Here is a 19,147-nt window from a genome sequence, read left to right as displayed (position 1 = left end):
GTTTTTTATGGGGGTTTTATGGGAAAATAACATAATTTACAACAACTTTTGAACCATAATTTTTACAGAAATGGGCGTAAAAATAGGATTTTCCCAAAATCGTTCGGGCCGTTTTTGGGAAAATCCTATTTTTCCGTTATTTTATGGGGTTTTATGGGAAAATTTCCATTAAAAAAAATTTTGCCATGTATTTTAAGGAAAAGTACCGGTATAAAGGATCGTCGTCGAAAAGGTTGTTATGAATAAATAGGTAGGCGTACGTACCCAAGAGATGGGCTATGGGCCTATAACCAATTGGCCTATTGGCTGTATGGTCCAGCGATTGCATTACAGGGTGAACAGAAACAGAAAGTGACACATTGGAAAAGCGAGTTTAGCATCATCCGTAAACCTCTGTTACAATCACCCACTGCAGGTGTAATCTTTTCACTTTACACTTTACACAATCGCCATTGAAGCGCCGTCAATGAGTGGAAACCTTGTTTGTAAGCTATTGGCGAGGATCATTAAGTGTCCCAGCCATATACAACACTGATTCAAGGTCTTTTTTCTGGTTATCAAAACTCAGGAACAATTTTACACACAAAGAATTTCTGGTTCCTGACCTGGATGATGCCTAGTTATTTAATTTAATTTACGGTTACACTATGATATTGCACTTGCGATTAATTAAATCCGTTATGTAAGAAAAACGTTTTCAATCTCACTTGGTTGGGATTTGCTTTCAAAACGTGATTCGAATTGGTTGCGGTATTTGTAAACAACATTTGTAAACATATCAGTGACAGCTAGAAAAAATAATCTTGATCCGAACAGCTGTTCGTTATTTCATAGACGATTATGTGATAAAAATTGAACGAAAATTTGACAAAAATCGCACAAAACTGCATTTTTGAACGTCCGTAATTTTATTTACAAAGTAGTGAGGTCATATTTTAATCACTAAAGACACTCTCACCAATCCAGTAAATACATTAAAATGACTTGGATCTTGATAGGTACTCTCGTTTTCACGGAGAAGATTGCGTAAAATGCCATCTTGAGTGTTACAGACAGACAGACAGAAAGACAGACAGACAGACAGAAAGACAGACAGACAGACAGACAGACAGAAATAGAGATTAGACTCGTTTCTGCTTCTTTAATGTTTAAAACGTAAAAATAACCTAAAAATATACAATTCTGAGCAATGTGCAGACAAAACTCTAATTTTATTTATATAGATTTATTGTTTGGGAAAACTAATTATATTTACTGAATTTACTATTTCCTTACTCTTCACTTTTAGCGAATTTCCCATATATGGAATAAGCTATTACCGTACTCATGGTAAAACCTGGACCCGGGACCAATTTTTTTTTGTTTTGAGGTCCCTAGAGGCCAAAAACACCAACCGTTCAAATTCATATATATATATATGTGTCCGTTAGCACGATAACTCGAGCAAAAATGGTCCGATTTTGATGAAATTTGGTATAAACTTGTAAGCCTACATTTATTCGAACTAGCATGATCGGACCATGGGAACGTGGGTTTATGTGGGGTTTTATAGGGTAAAACTTGGTTTTTCTAATTTTTTACCCTAAAAACATAAGATTTAGCAATTCCTTTCCAAACCTTTTTGTAGACCTTAAAAAAACAAATAATTTAGTATATTGAAGCGTTATTATGCGCCTAATGGTTACGGAGAAAATTAAAAAGAAATGTAAATTTAAAATTCCCACGTTATTCTTATGGAGAACAAGTAAACTGTTGTTGTTTGCTTGTTTATGAGTATATTTTGATCACATTTGGAAAATGCATTTATTTCATACTAAACTATTAACATTTTACAAAAAAAAAACTTACCCTCCCTGTTGCAGCAAACCTAGAGTACTCGTTAAACTAATGCTATTTGAATAGGGAATAAATGTGATATTTTTAAGGAGACTGTAGTGTCTCTATTGTACCTTAACAGAGACACTATCTAAACTAGGGAAGTAGTCGGATTGTAAATAAATGGATTACATTTTGCTAAACTGTGACAACGATGTTGCAATCAAGAGGGGTGGATGCTGAGAGAGGGAAGAACGGAAACGGGTCGGGGTCATGTGATCTAGGCGAGGTGGGAGGCATTGTCACAGCTGATTTTTTTGTATGAAGACATTTAACTAGGCCTACTGGATCACAAGATCACCAATGATCACATATACTATATATAATACATTAAGCTTATATATATGTAACACCTTCCTGCCAAATTTGGAACAAATTGAAAACTGACATAAAAATTCAAAATAATGAAATTGTCACAATTCATTAAAATACAAACAAGTAGCCTAACTTATTAGAGATAAGAATAGAGAAATACACACATAGAAATAACATAGTTAAATAACTACAAGTTAAGCCTATCAATTGGCTTGCGTTCTGGTTGTGAACGCCTGACTAAACAAGGCGAAGGGAGGCTCTTGTTTACAAGACCAGCTGGAGATTTGGCATTTGTAACTGGGGAATAGACAGGTTCAAAATCTGGAATGAGGTGTAACGTGAGAGGATGTGACGTCATGAGGTCTTATAGTGTGTGGAGTGACGGGAGAGGTACTAGGAGTGGTGGTAGGGGTGGCAGGATACATGGCTGCCTCATCAGCTGATTGACACGGTCGCTCAACTGTCAGCTGTTCTTTGACACTACTAGTCTGCTTATTTACATCTGATTCACCTGTGTCAATTGGAACTAACTGATCGATATGTCTCTTCCATAAGACTCCTGAGGCTAATTTTACTATATACATAACATCACTGATTGCTTTAATTACCACCCCCTCAACCCATTTATTATTACCTGAACGATAATCCTTTACTAAGACAGCTTGATTTATGTACAAATATCTAGTGCTTTTACCCTTAAAGTAATACTTTTGTTTCTCTTGCTTTTTAGCTACTTTTTCGCTGAGATTAGGTCTCAGTAAGTCAAACCTAGTTCTAAGATTTCTACCAAACATCAATTTAGATGGTGTTTCATTAGTGGTTGCATGTATTGAATTACGATAATCAAAAAGCATCCTACTTAAAGCTAACGATGTATTTACATTGTTTCTAAGAGCACTGCGCAGTTTAGTTTTTACATACTTTACTGAATTCTCAGCCTGGCCATTTGACTGAGGATGATATGGAGCACTTGTTGTATGACGTATTCCATTACTTGTAAGAAACTTTTGAAATTCAGCAGAATTAAATGGGGGACCGTTATCACTGTGAATCGCTAACGGTAAACCAAACCGTTCAAATAAAGATCTTAAATTGTCAATAGCCAGATGGGCAGAAGTTGAGGCGGTTTCAAAAACCTCAAGCCACTTCGAGTGAGCATCAACAATTATTAGGTACATTTTCCCTTTAAACGGACCAAGATAATCTACATGAAGACGCTCCCATGGTCTACTAGGATAGTGCCACACATGTAATTCTGCTTTTGCTGGACTAGGTCGCTCTAAAAGGCAGGATGAGCAACTGTTTGCAAGACGCTCTATATCCGAATCAATACCCGGCCAATAAATATAACTGCGGGCAACACCTTTCATTTTTACAATACCCATGTGTGAGACGTGAAGGTCTCTTAAAATAAACTCCTGCAGGGACTTAGGCACAACAACTCGATACCCCCACATGATAACGCCACATTCAATTGTTAGCTCATCCCGTCTTTGATAGAACGCTTGTAATTCCCTATCGTCTCCTTCTAAAAAATTTGGCCAACCATTCATAACATAATTAAATACTTTTCTTAAGAGTGGATCTTTTTGAGTTTCCGTTTTGACAACTTCACAATTGAGAGGAACTGAACTTTCCATTACACAGTGCAAGTACGTCCCTAACCATGCTAATTCATCTTCTGATGAATCTTTGTGTTTTACATTTAGCGGCAAGCGTGACAGAGCGTCAGCGCTATTTTCATCAGACTTGACATATATAATATCAAATGTGTAGCCAGTCAAGAACAATGCATACCGTTGCAGTCGGCCTGCAGCAAACACAGGGATTCCCTTTTTACTTCCAAAAATACTTAACAAAGGCTTATGATCACATTTGAGGGTAAAATGCCTACCGTACAAATATTGGTGATATTTCTTTACTCCAAAAACTACGGCTGTAGCCTCCTTATCTATTTGGGAGTAATTACGCTCTGCTGAATTAAGCGTACGGCTACTATAAGAGACTGGGCGTTCAATGCCTGAAGAATCTATTATACTTAATACACATCCCAACCCTGTAGAACTTGCGTCAACAGTCAAGACTACGGGTAAACAGGGATCATAGTGTGCCAGAACTGGCGCTGTTGATAGCAACTCTTTGACTTTATTAAAGGCATCCAAACATGCTTTGTCAAAATTAAAAGGAACGTCCTTCCTCAACAGGTTGTATAATGGACTCAAAGTCCCACTCAAATTAGGCACGAATTTACCATAATACTGTACTAGCCCTGCGAAGGCTTTAACTTGCGTAACATTTTGCGGCACGGGCGCTTCAACGATAGCTTCATCCTTAGCTTTACTCGGATATAAACCATTTTTATCCAACACAAACCCCAAGTACTCTAACTTTTTAGCGAAAAAGTCACACTTTTCCCTCTTAATTGTGAAACCGTTTAAGGAAAGGCGTTTACATACTTCCCTCAATCTATTTACATGGGTCTCGTTATCAGGTGCCGATATAAGTATGTCGTCAAGGTACGTTACAACACCTTCTAAACCTTGTAAGGTTTGATCAATTATTTTTTGAAAAATACTTGGACCACTATTCACGCCGTACGGCAACCTTTTATAAGAAAAGAGTCCCTTATGGGTAGAAATAGTACACAATTTTTGCGATGACTCGTCTAGCTTAAGTTGCATATAGGCCTGGCTTAGGTCTATTTTACTATATCTTTCACCCTTTTGCAATTCAGTAAACAACTCCTCTATTTTAGGCAATGGGTACCGTTCTAACTCTAGATCTTTATTTAGTGCCCGATAATCACCACAAATGCGAACAGAACCACATTTTTTTAAAACAGCTACTATTGGCGTCGCATACTCAGTAGTATCAACTGGGCTCAAAACATCTGCGTCTACTAAACGCTGCAGTTCAGCTTCAACCTTGGCCTTTAAGGTAAAAGGTAAAGGCCTAGGTTTACAATACATTGGTTGAGCATTTTCTTTTACTTTAAGTTTGATTGGATCACCCTTGTACAACCCTAATTCATCTGTAAATACTTCAGGAAAATCCTTAACAAGTTTATTTACACTATTTACAACAAAAGTTTCATCATCAGTTACTGTATTTAAGTTAGGTTTACTTATTCCCAGTAATTCAGGGGACTTGAATGATATTTCAACCCCTAATGATTTAAGCCAGTCCCACCCCATCAGCGGGTGAGCACCCTTTTTCACCACATACAAATCTAGTTTACGCTTAACCCCTTGATAAGCTACTGACACACACACTTTGCCCATAGGTGTGATAGGCTCACTGGTATACGAGCTGAGAGACAAATCAGATGGTTCTAGAGCTAACTTACTTAATTTATCTTTGTAAAAATCAAAGTTACAAACACTAACTGCTGCACCAGTATCGCATTCCATGTTTACAGTTTGTCCCTCAATATTTACTTCTAATTTTATTGGATCAACCTTCAAAGACAATAAATTACTTGGACCTTTGGTAGGCCTACACTATGGTTGGTGGACATAATTTCATACAAATTAGCAATACCATCCAAATTTTCATCAATATTGAGCTCAGTCTCCTCAATAGAGTGATCCCCTGATACATAATTATGTTTAATTTGTCTCTTATGACTATTGTTATTAGTTTGTTTCGACTTACCCACAGAGGATCTACAAACTTTAGAAATGTGGTTTTTCTTACCACAACTGTTGCACACACACCCCGTAATCGACACTCTTTTAAAACATGTCCCGTTTTCCCACAACAAAAACACTTCACAGAACTTTGGCATTCTTTAGAGACATGCCCTAAATTCCCACAACTGAAGCACTTGATCTGTTTTTGGATGTGCATTTTGTTGTCTTGCTGTTGACGTTGTCTCGAGCCGCCCCCGGCGCTCCACCGCTTTGACGCCGCCATCTGTTGTAGCTGACCCCCACTGGCATTGGACCCCAGCACCGACGCATTCTTCTCTGCTGTCTCCACTGATAGAATGATCTTTACGGCCTCGTCGTATGTCAATGACGCTTCCGCCAGCAGTCTTTGTTTGGTTGAATCGCTTTTGATGCCACTTACTAGCCGGTCACGCAAATAGTCATTTAATGACGCACCAAACTCACAATGGATTGATAAACGTTTCAGGCTTGCAATGTACTCCGACACAGTCTCATGTTCAAGCTGATTTCTTTTACTAAATTTAAACCTCTCTGCGATTAAAGATGGCTTAGGGTACAAGTGATCCTGAACAGTTTTTACAATATCCTTGAACTCTTTTGACGATGGTTTATCCGGCGTACACAAATTTCTCAAAAAAGTATAAGTTTTGACACCCACAACTGTCAAAAACGTACTAACTTTCCTTTCATTTTCTACTTTATTACAGTCACAAAACAATTCGAAACGTTCAACGTAAGAAGACCACGTTTCCTGACTAACATCGAACTCTCCGACATTCCCTAGCATTGTGTTTGTGTTATGAACGACACTAACCTGTTCAAATAACACTGAAACGTCCAAATCTTCCTCCCCGGCGATTGTAGACATCAAAGTTTACTTTCTTCTTGAAGAACCGTCCCACGGTTTCCAAATCTACCACGTGTTAGGCCTAGGTTAGCGGAGCAATTGAACACTTATATTGTCCGTAAAACCACGCATTTCACAATAAAATCTTTTTGCACTCGTCGCCAGTGTAGTGTCTCTATTGTACCTTAACAGAGACACTATCTAAACTAGGGAAGTAGTCGGATTGTAAATAAATAAACGGATTACATTTTGCTAAACTGTGACAACGATGTTGCAATCAAGAGGGGTGGATGCTGAGAGAGGGAAGAACGGAAACGGGTCGGGGTCATGTGATCTAGGCGAGGTGGGAGGCATCGTCACAGCTGATTTATTTGTATGAAGACATTTAACTAGGCCTACTGGATCACAAGATCACCAATGATCACATATACTATATATAATACATTAAGCTTATATATATGTAACAGAGAAATTTTAGTGTAAATCCAATTAGGCAAATGGAAATTTGCCTAGTCTGCAGGTTTGCTGCGGCGGGGATATTTTAGTCTTTATAAAGAATCTGTAGGTATTTGATAAAACTTGTGTGTAGAACTTTTAAGGAGAACTAATGTGCTTAACATGCCAATACTTAACTTGCTTTTTTTGTTTGCAGCTTTTAGAAAAATGTAAGGAAATTAAATGGCATTTCATTGGTAACTTACAAACAAACAAAGTTAACAAAATTGTTTCTATTCCTGGAATTTTTGTTGTTGAAACTGTTGATTCAAAAAAGCTTGCAACTTTACTCGACAAAGCTTGGGATAGAAAAGATCCAAAGGACCAAGAAAGGCTCAACATTATGATCCAGATAAATACAAGTGGAGAAGAAGGTAAATAATATATATGATGCAGTATTTAAGTGCAGCAAGTTGTTGTTTTACTATACTGTTGGGGAATTTATCATACCTTGTCAAGCAATCAGAAACTATTGTCATTCTTTGCACAGAAATCATCTGCTTGTATTTTATATAAATAGTTTGTATTAAGGTATTAGGCTGCTATGTCTCATTATTGCTTGTAAGTCAGTAATGTTAGGGTTTTTTTCTACTAGGTATGTGGCCTCAGGTCCGCCAATTGAGCGGAGTAAGCAAGCAACGATATAATCAAATAACCTTCTTTACAAATACAATTTGTTGTTTCCAAACATATTATGGATTACGACATAAAAACAAAAGTGAATTTCATTGATCAATACAAACGGTCTACAATGGGCTTTGATAGCTGATTTGGTCACTATTCTAAGTGCCTTTTTCTGAAGTAACAAAACATCACTTATATTACTACCGTTACTCCAGAGAATCAGAACATAGCTTAACACAGACTGAAAAAATGCAAAATAGGCTACTCGGATATATTTCTCAGAAACAACAGTTTTTAACCTATCCACTAAATAAATAACTCTTGACAAAAACTGTCAAGAGTACGTACAAAACGTACATACTAAATCAATGTGAGCTGACCAAGAAAGGCTGCTGTCAATCAAAACACCCAGGACTTTTATGGGCCTAACTTCTTTACAAATTACACCTGAGCCCAAATCTTTGTATTTTGTGTGGCAAACTAGGTGTTGTGTATTATCTACATTAAGAAGTAAGAAGGAGATAGTTGGCACTTAACCAATTCCCAGCTTGTTTCATTGTTTGTTCTATAGCTAACTTTAATCTATTGAGATCAGGGTGAACAGCATACTTGGGAATAAAGAATAGAAATTCTAACGAATAGCGCTATTCGTTGGTTTTTTTTTACTAACTTCTATTTTATTAGTTAGTTTTTAAAAAGAGCTGGAAATAACTTCTACTCAGTTAGTTTAGTAGACAACGAATAGATAATATATTCGCTAGTTTTAAATCGTTAGCTTTTCTGGTCAGGCGAAAGTATTTCCAATCAATCAATCAAGAAATTTATTTACACAATAATTGCCAATACATAGGATACAAAAGTGCAAAAACCACAAATGGTTTGTCTGCACTAAAAATATTGTTTCTTATTTACCATACAGTTTTTGTCAGTTTGAATCAGTAGCATGCAGTTTTATGAGTTCTTAATTGTCTCTTGAGTAATTAATAACAAAAAAAAGACAACAAAGACACAAATATCTGTAAAAATTCAACAGTAACAATAACAAATAAACTATTGGAATAAATAACAATAATATATTACTTTAACTTCAACTAAAATGTAAATAAATTAAATGCATAATAAATAACCCGTTAAGGTGAACAGTTTTAATTAAGTTGGAGTAGATTAATAATATTTGTTTGCGTCCATTAATAATAATGGTGGGCGAGTGTGATATCAAGTGACCAATCTTAAGTGACATATTTCAAAAAGTTGAAAAAATGAAAAGGGTGGAAACGCATTAAAATGTTTATTGTGTTTGTACCCAAAACAACAATAATTAAAGCATCTGTCACAAGTTTGTACCCAAAACAACAATAATTAAAGCATCTGTCACAAGTGCTTCGAGGTAAGTGGAGAAAAAGTATGATGGTCTCGTTTTCAACTTGAAGTGGAATAGGCCTATATATTTTTTTAATGAATATAATTTTTATTTTTTAGTACAGTTATAGTGTATTTCTCAATGTGTTTCCCATGCTCTTTTAAACTTTATCTCGCCACAAATAGGTCACTTTTAAATTTAGTAATAAACTATACTTTTATCACACTGGAAGAACTACTTCATGAGACTTTAAAAAAAATATCTGATATTTTGTAATCCATTAATTGTTGTACAATAAATTTTAGTGTAAAATTCAGCTAATTGAACATCAACAAACTGTGTTAACCGGGAACTTCAGTTGTAACTTATGTTTGTGTATCGAAAGTAATGTTTATGTCAGGAAAGGTGAGATGATCACTATTTGTTTTTGTCTTTTGAACTATATTGAAAACAGAGTGATGAAAAGTTTTTATATTACCTTTGTCGGGGAAATAAATATGTGCACTCGAGTGTGAGCCTAAACTGAGATGAATTATCCGATTCTGTTGAAACAAAAATTAAATATAAGCTGGTTTAAATACATTTTACGTGGTGTCGATTAAAAAAATGTCCGTTTACCAGAAAAATTTATACAGTTGAAAGATCCTAAAAAGTACCGGTTTTTAAGAAACTCTGCACTAACACTGAAGTTTAAAATTTATTTGTAAACAAAACACTGAGCCAATCTTTCTGAAATTTTTATGGCTTATTGGTAGGTTCATTTTTAACATTTCCATGCATTTTAAAAATTTTATTCACAGTAGTTTTTATGCTGCTGTTAATTTTTAAACCATATGCTAACATCGTTAATAAGACACTGAAAATTTTGTTCAAAATACCATCGTGTTTGCCACGACACAAGAAATAACACCAATATGACAGATTTTATAATGTGAACAAAGGTGGTTTTTAAACAGATTTATATTTGTAGACAAAAATTTCTCCCGTGACTGGTAGCGGGCCGCCTGTTGTTTGTACGATATTTCCCAGCCGGGCGGGAGCACGTGCGAATCTGCGACGTTGCCGATGTGTACCTGACTACCACACTAACATTGCTTCAGTATTCACTCACGGCAAACTAATGTGTAAATCATTATTTAGTTATAAATTTACATAAATTTACTAACAAAATATTCACTAGTCATGAAACAAATACATTATAATAAGATAACTACAAATATAAATCTACAAATACAAATTAAAAACACCTTTGTTCACTGCGAACGCCTGTTCAGAGCAGCAAGCCTAGTCATCACTAACAGAGTAACAGACGAGGAAGAATCAGCGACACCAATTTTGAAAAACAACTTCTTTTAAAGTTTAATAGGCATTTAAAGTAAATTTTGTTGTAGTAATGAATGTTTTTACATTAAATGTAATGTAAATGTGACTATGTTTAATTAATATTTAACTAAAACACAATAATTAGTAACCAAGATCTGTCATTATTTCATTACATATGAAATCCTTTATAACAACCGTCCAACAAACAGCTATCTTCTACAAATGTCGAAAACTAACTTTATTTTCTATCAGTTAGTTTTTCAATTAACTAATAACTTCTATCAGTTACTTTTTAAACTAACTAACTAGTAACTTCTATCAGTTACTTTTTATGGGACTAACTTCTAACTTCTAACTAGTTAGAAATTTTGACTAACTTTCCCAACTTCACTGAACAGTTAGGAACTTTGTATCATCTGCAAACATTGTGGTTTGAGAACCTTCAATACCGGTACTGAGTGGCAAATAATTGACAGAAACTAAAAAGAGTAGGGGGCCCAGGACCGAGCCTTGGGGAACCCCAGTTTTAACTTCAATGCACCTGGAATGCACACCCTTTGCATCAACAAACTGTGAACAACCACTTAAATAAGACTTAAAAAATTGTAGAGGACAACCACGGATGCCTTAGTGCTCCAGTATACACAGCAAGAGACCATGATCAACAAAATCAAAAGCCTTGCTCATATCACATGCGGTCACCTGAGCAAGACTCCTTCCCTCAAAAGCTTCCAAAATCATAGAAACAAAGCAATCAATGGCATCCGTAGTTGACCTTCCACTCAGAAAACCAAACTTACATGCAGAAAAAAGCTTGAGTATCAAAGTGTGTACATACCTGGTGCTTTATAATCCGTTCAATTAATTTACTAAAATAGGCACCAATGACACTGCCGAAAATTCTTGACATAATTTTTGCTATCCTTTTTGTGAATAGGAACCATTCGTTCTATTTTCAGCGCTTCTGGGAAAACTCCCTCTCTAAATATCGCATTGATACACAACACCAAAGGAAGCAATATTGCACTCAGAATATAACGGATTATGTAACCCAATAGGCCGAACACAGAGCTGATGAAGAAGTTGTTAAACTCCTCAGGGGAAATTTCCACTTCGACATCCGGAGCATTGTTGGTTGTGCTCTTCTTGATGATGTTCCAAGCTGCTCGGCATTTGTTGGAAGCGGACTCGATGGATCTGTCGTTTGCATCCATTTTTGCCTGGTTGACTGCCAATTTGTAGATTTTCCGACTACAAATGTATGCCTTAAGTTCCGCCTCACTAGGAGAAGCTTGAAGCATTGTACGATAGGCAATGGTCCTTTCTTTCATTTTTCTCAAGTCTGTGTACCAAGATTTTCCTGCACCACTAAAATTTTTTTCTTCTTCCTTACTATTTTCTCTGGGCAGCTCATGTAAAAAACATCCAGTAGAGTGTAGAAAAAAACATTAAATAAGTCCTCAGAAGGTAAATTACCAAAGTTTAACAGAGGCAGCCAGTCAATTTGTAGTAAAGTAGATTTAATTTCTTGTAACCGCTTCAAAGAGACGTCTCTATTGACAACTGTAGGTATTTCTGGTCGAGTAGAAGATTGGTCCAACTCCACCATAATCTCCAGCCCATCATGCCTGCAGAAGTCCAAAGATACTTTGAACACGACAACATTTTGAAATGAAGAGGTGTTTGTTAAGTTTTATAATAACCTTCCTCCTTCCCTAAAGAACGAACAGGATTTAAATAGATATAAAAATACCCCCGCCGCAGCAAACCTGTCGACTAAGCCAATTTCCATCTGAATGATTTTCAATTAAATCTATTTAATTAACATTAGGTTTAACGAGTACCTAGGTTTGCTGCCACAAGGAAACTAAAACTAATAATGTGTGTTTTAGTAAAATATTAATAGCTTAGTATAAAATAAATAAATTTGCCAAGTTTGATCAAAATATATCCATAAACAAACAAACTACATTTTCAATATTCTCCATAAGAATAACATGGGAATTTTTCATTTACAATTTTTTGAATTTTCTCCGTTACCAAAAACCGTACAAAAACACTTTGATATACTAAATTATTTGTTTTTTTAAGCTCTTTAATATGGTTTAGATATAAATTGGGAAATTTTGTGTTTTAGGGATCAAAAATGAGAAAAATCAATTTTTACCCCATAAAACCCCCCGTAAAACACCGTTCCCATGGTCCGATCATGCTGGTTCGCAAACTCATTCAAGTTTATCCCGCCTTACACCTTTAAACCAAATTTCATGAAAATCGGACAAAAATTACTCAAGTTATCGTGCGGATGGACATATATATATATATCTACTAGCTGACCCGGCGAACTTCGTATCGCCTAAGTTATAGGTTTCCCCTAAGACAGACCGATGGAAAGAAAGTACCTTTACGTTTAATTTTCAAGATGATCTCGTTCGCATCGCTCAATCACGTCCTGGTTGAAGTTCGTTCGCTACGCTCACTCACCTTTGGGTTGGAGCTCAAAGGTAAGTGTTTCAAATTCAAATTGAACACATGACTAAGCCATAACAACAATCCAATTGAATTTTCGTGGTTGGTTGGAGGATTTGAAGGAAATATGAATCCAGTCAGCTGATTCTGTTAAGTCATTGATTTTTACTTTTATATGAGACATGGTAAAACCGCGTGTTTGTAATAACATAAAGATAAAATTAATTTGTGAATATTCTATTAAGTTTAAAACATTGCAGTTAATTTAAATAAGATAGTTTGTTTAGCTACCATTTATGTAATATAGGCTACCATTTTTCAAACTAAAAATTAGCCAATTAGTAGTGGACTTTGGTCAGCGACAGGATAACAATAGGTCATCATATCATTGACTTATTGACTATGTATACTATATATTCAATGGCCTAAGGAAGTGAAGGAAGGCTTGGCTAATTTCACGAGCTGATGATACCTGAGAAATATGGCGAAATTGCCGCAACGCTATTGGTGATGTTTGCGCTAACTCTGCCCCCGCTCCGGCTGTTGCCAGAATAAGCCTATTCAATAAATAGATTAGATTTGAACGTCGGTACTGTATAGAGAATGAATGATTTTAACAATAATACATTTATTGTTCATGATAAGTTACAGCATGAGTAAATAAAATACATGCAGAATAAATTACATCAAAATTATTAAAATCGAATTATAAAAGATGTTTTTAAATTAGTCTATGGCATTTAATCTGAGTTGTTGAGCCTGCACTGTGTTTATGTAAAACCTGTTGGATTGTAGTAAATTTCCATCCTGACATCAAAATGCCAACATGCTTGTTCTGTTGGCTGTAATAATTCATCTTATTACGGAAAATACCCCCGCCGCAGCAAACCTGCAGACTAAGCGAATTTCCATTTGCCTGATTGGATTTAGACTAAAATGTCTCCTTAAAAATATCACATTTATTCCCTATTTAAATAGAATCAGTTTAACACATACTTAGGTTTGCTGTAACAGGGAGGGTAAAAGTGTTTTTTTATGTAAAATGTTAATAGTTAGTAAGAAATAAAAACATTTTCCAAATTTGGGCAAAATATGTTAATAAACAAGCACACTACAACGGTTTACTTATTCTCCATAAGAATAACATGGGAATTTTAAATTAACAATTTTTTGGAATTTTCTCCGTAACCATTAGGCGCATTATAACGCTTCAATATACTAAATTATTTGTTTTTTTAAGCTCTACAAAATAGTTTGGAAAGAAATTTCAAAATTTTATGTTTTTTGGGTCAAAAATAGGAAAAACTCATTTTTACCCCATAAAAGCCCCCATAAACCCCTGTTCCCATGGTCCGATCATGCTGGTTCGCGAACTCGTTCGAATAAACGTAGGTTTACACGTTTGTACCAAATTTCATCAAAATCGGATCATTTTTGCTCGAGTTATCGCGCTAACGGACATATATATATATATATATATATATAAATATATATATATATATAAATATCTTACTAATATTATAAATATGAAAGTTTGTGTGTTTGTTTGTTTGAAGTTCAATCACGCATAAACCACTGGACGGATTGGGCTGAAATTTGGCATGATTATAGCTTACATTCCCGATTAACATATAGGCATATTCTTATCTCAAAAATCCTTTCGGGCTCCGCCCCAGTGGCTCTGCAATCCCCCATGTTAACCTTATGAGTATTCGTATTTAAAGGGAATTAAAGAATTTAGTCAGCTGTTTCAACTAAAAAAGTTGGTTCTATGATATGGAAAAGCATGAAAAAGTTATAAGATTTACCAACAGGGTGCAGCACTATATTTTTTTCATTTATGAAAACAGCTAATTTGAACCAAGCAGCAACAAAAGACTGTGATTCGCAATGAGAACTGTCAACGTAGAGTTGTTTACAGTTATGTTTATGTTTTTCATTTCATGAATAATTTAAGTGGTAGAACATTATGGCTATGGTAGATGGTTCTAATACTATAGAATACTGTAAATTTAAAATACCCCCGCCGCAGCAAACCTGCAGACTAAGCGAATTTCCATTTCCCTGAATGGATTTAAACTAAAATGTCTCCTTAAAAATATCACATTTATTCCCTACTAGCCAACAGCTGATCGGAAATTCACCTGTTGAGCCGGTCTAGTTGTCGTCTGTCGTTGGTCAACAAACACCATTTTGAGGTTAAGTGATGTTGTAATCGGCGTCAAATATTCGTAAAATCGGTCGTTTTAACTTTATTATGTGAAACGGAGTGCTATTATGAATAAATATATCGTTGTGGGAGTGTTTGTGTACTTCACTGTTATTAAAAGTAGGCCTACGTTCTTTGGCCCATAGCCCAAGCTATGGCCAACACATAGGCCTAGGAGTAGGATGTTGTGGATAAAAATCGGGTAAGTTATGGTGTTTGTTGACTATCAATACGTTTTTTTACCCCCTTAAAATTTGGTACCTCACATATTATATTTAATTTCTTTGTATCAGCTGTCTGAAGTTGTGAAATATGCAGTTTAGCAGTTCTTCTTGTTTACATTTAAATGTCAAAGCAAACATTGTTAGTGTTCTCATCACAGCCATGGAGACCAATCAATATTTACTTTTAAATTCTTCACATCAGAACTTTTAAAGCCAAAGGGGCAAAGCCTACAGTCAGTATCAAAATGTGAATATTCCTATAATGGTCCTTGGTATGGTAACTATATTTTTGTAAAATTTTAGCCCAGTTGGTTCAGTAGTTTTTGCACCTATTAGTAATACACATACAGACAGACACCATTAGATTTTTATATAATAGTATAGATTTAAATAGAATCAGTTTAAAACATACTTAGGTTTGCTGCAACAGGGAGGGTAAAAGTGTTTTTTATGTAAGATGTTAATAGTTAGTAAGAAATAAAAACATTTTCCAAATTTGGGCAAAATATGTTTATAAACAAGCAAACTACAACAGTTTACTTATTCTCCATAAGAATAACATGGGAATTTTAAATTTACAATTTTTTGGAATTTTCTCCGTAACCATTAGGCGCATTATAACGCTTCAATATACTAAATTATTTGTTTTTTTAAGCTCTACAAAATAGTTTTGAAAGAAATTGCAAAACTTTATGTTTTTTGGGTAAAAAATGGGAAAAACCCATTTTTACCCCATAAAAGCCCCCATAAACCCCCGTTCCCATTGTCCGATCATGGTGGTTCGCGAACTCGTTCGAATAAACGTAGGTTTACACGTTTGTACCAAATTTCATCAAAATCGGATCATTTTTGCTCGAGTTATTGCGCTAACGGACACATATATATATAAATATATATATATAAATATATATATATACATATGAATTTGAACGGATGGTGTTTTTGACCTCTAGGGACCTCAAAACGAAAAAAAAAATCGGTCCCGGGTCCAGGTCTTACCGTGAGTACTACGGTAATAGCTTATTCCCTATATGGGAAATTCGCTAAAAGAAAATTTTATCAAACTGTGTCCTCCCTTATTGCAAACGCAAAGCTTGAGTATAACTGCAATAAGCATTTTATAATTATATTCCAACCCCGTACGAAGGAAGGGTACTCTGCTAGTATATATATATATATGAATTTGAACGGATGGTGTTTTTGGCCTCTAGGGACCTCAAAACGAAAAAAAAATCGGTCCCGGGTCCAGGTCTTACCATGAGTACTACGGTAATAGCTTATTCCCTATATGGGAAATTCGCTAAAATTTTAAATCGGTTCATAAATTTGTGAGATAATTAAATCATGATAGGATAAAATCAACTTAAATACTGTAAGTATTAGGCCTAGCTATTACTATAGCTTTCATAACAACACATCATTCCTTTTAAAGCAGCTCAAAAGTAAAGATCTTTGCAATGAAAAGTTTGCAGCTTCAACTTTTAAATTGAAACAATTATCTAACCTGGTCCAAGAACAAGAAAGAAAGACAGTGATGCTATTACACAAGCAGTTACCCCAGGAACTGTACCTAGGCCATCTGCGCATATGAAAGCTGAGGTGCCCGTGGGTACACAATTTTACATAAGCTACGATTCTTTGTTTACATCTACGTTTTATCTCGTGATCATCATAGCAACCCATAAAGATAATGTTAAACATTGAAAATTTAATGGCGGTCTTAAAGTGTTCAAGCATTATCGAATTGAGATTTGTTTGTTTAATAACATGAACAATGTTTGTAGAAATAACCCTGCAAAGTTTGGATTCAATACGTTCAGCTATTATTGAGTTAATTGATTACATTGTAATCAAAAATATAAAATAAGTATAAAAAATATCCCTTCTTACTTCTTTACTTTAAATTAATTGATTCTCTTCAAATGCATTTTATTCACGCCTATACGGAATATAATTTGATATTCCACAAGGGAGTGAAAACACAAAAAGTTGCCCCCTGGTGGGGTTTGAATGAATTTAATTTATTTTAATTCGACTTATGAGGACATATAATCACACAGAGTGGATATAAAGATGTTAAAAGTGTGGGCCAGTGTAATTTAAATTACCTCAGAAGTCCTTAGGGATCGTGAGAGATCTGGTACAGCTCGTGACATCTAAGCTGGCACTTGGCCGATCGCTACTAATACTTATTTCAAAAACATTATGTCCCGTCATGAGGGTTGCATCAACTGTCCTCACGACCCATATGAAGGGTACATACAAAGTACAAGTACATAATACAAGGGGTAGTCAACCCCGTGAGGCAGCAGAAATGTTTGCGGTCCGGTCTTTTCCCTACCTCCACCCTCCTCCCGCCTACACTGCCCGTGCTAGGCCAAGTGCCAGCTTAGATGTCACGAGCTGTAGATGTCCTCCTCCAAACACCTTCCTGAGCTTAATATTAACACTTAATAAATATTCTCTGTTTGTATTCCAAATTTTATATAAAAAGTATGATCAGCAAAGTTATGTGTACAACTTAATTCAGTTAAGCCAATTACTCTTGAATTCCATCAAATTAGTGTTATAAAATATGAACTAGACAAAGGCAAATGAAAAGATAATATCTTGAAACAATGCTGTATTTTAATCCTTTTTATATGTCATCATACAATTGAAATTGAATAAGTCTATACCCTCAAATATACACTGATACAACTGTATTATTTAATGGAGAACAGTGATTGTGTACCTTTTTGTTTCTATGAATCTCACTACAAACAATGCAAAGTCTCGGGAAACAAGGAAAACAATTGATTATTTTAGGTTTTTTTTTTGGGTTTACCAGACTCCTCAAAATACCTCCTTTTATTAACAACTGGCCAGTTGACTATTTAATGCAACAAGGGAATATATTCTGTAGATTTGCGAAGTATAACACTTCTTATTGCACAGTGCAACGGGGCCGTTCGACTTCTGAGTCGATTCTTTTGATTGTTCGTTTGTTTCTGTAAATAGTTCTGTGTTTTTCACACGATTTTAGCTTTTATTTTCTTGTTGTCTTTGTTATATTTAAGTTTAGTGAAGATTCCATGTTATAGACCATGTTATACTATCTAGAATCGATGGCCTTTTTTGGCACCTTTTTTTGTTAACGAGGTCTATTGTAACATCTGTTATTTAATGACCAATAAAGATTTATGATTCAAATTGATTTTTATTGAAGTTAATAGGAGTCTATCCTCGTAACCCTTGGAATCTCCTAGCCTTCAACCGAGGACAATGCTATGTTTCCCCTTAATCACTTCTGCACAATCAAATACTCTCAATGAATCTGTTACTCTATTGTTCAATAATATTAGGAAATATGAAATACAAAATACAATATTTTTGGTGATGACTGCAGAAATAGACCTTTACATATATAAATAAAATTAATCCTATATCACAGAAAGTGAATTTTACCACAAAACTTAACTTGTATTGCGATATGGCAAAATTAATAAATAATTTTCATTTCTGGATTTTAGACCATGTGATTTTAACTGACCAACTGGGACATGAAATAGACAGACCAAATATGACAGGATTGTGCAAACTATGTATGAACCATAATTGTGAGAAACGGCAGATTGGGAATACTAAACTATCACTAAAACACAGACAATACAAAACATTTACTTACGTACACATGTTGACACATTAAACATTCACGCTGATGAATATTCACACACGGACGAACATTTAAAACAA

At 35.1% G+C, this 19,147-nt stretch overlaps 1 protein-coding gene across 3 annotated transcripts in view; it reads left to right on the top strand.

Moving 5' to 3' along the window:
* LOC128983546 (pyridoxal phosphate homeostasis protein-like) overlaps positions 1 to 19,147 on the top strand; it is a 102,755-nt gene that overhangs the window by 28,064 nt on the left and 55,544 nt on the right. For all 3 annotated transcript variants that reach the window (XM_054402857.1, XM_054402855.1, XM_054402856.1), the window contains exon 3: positions 7,361 to 7,577. In XM_054402857.1, coding sequence (XP_054258832.1) covers positions 7,361 to 7,577 — 217 coding nt within the window. The remainder of the gene's footprint in view (positions 1 to 7,360; positions 7,578 to 19,147) is intronic.

Source organism: Macrosteles quadrilineatus, unplaced genomic scaffold (genome assembly GCF_028750875.1).
Source record: "Macrosteles quadrilineatus isolate MER2022 unplaced genomic scaffold, UCM_ALF_1.0 Scaffold_1__1_contigs__length_201487025, whole genome shotgun sequence".
Lineage (NCBI taxonomy): Eukaryota > Metazoa > Arthropoda > Insecta > Hemiptera > Cicadellidae > Macrosteles > Macrosteles quadrilineatus.
This window is presented reverse-complemented; position numbering and strand designations above follow the sequence as displayed.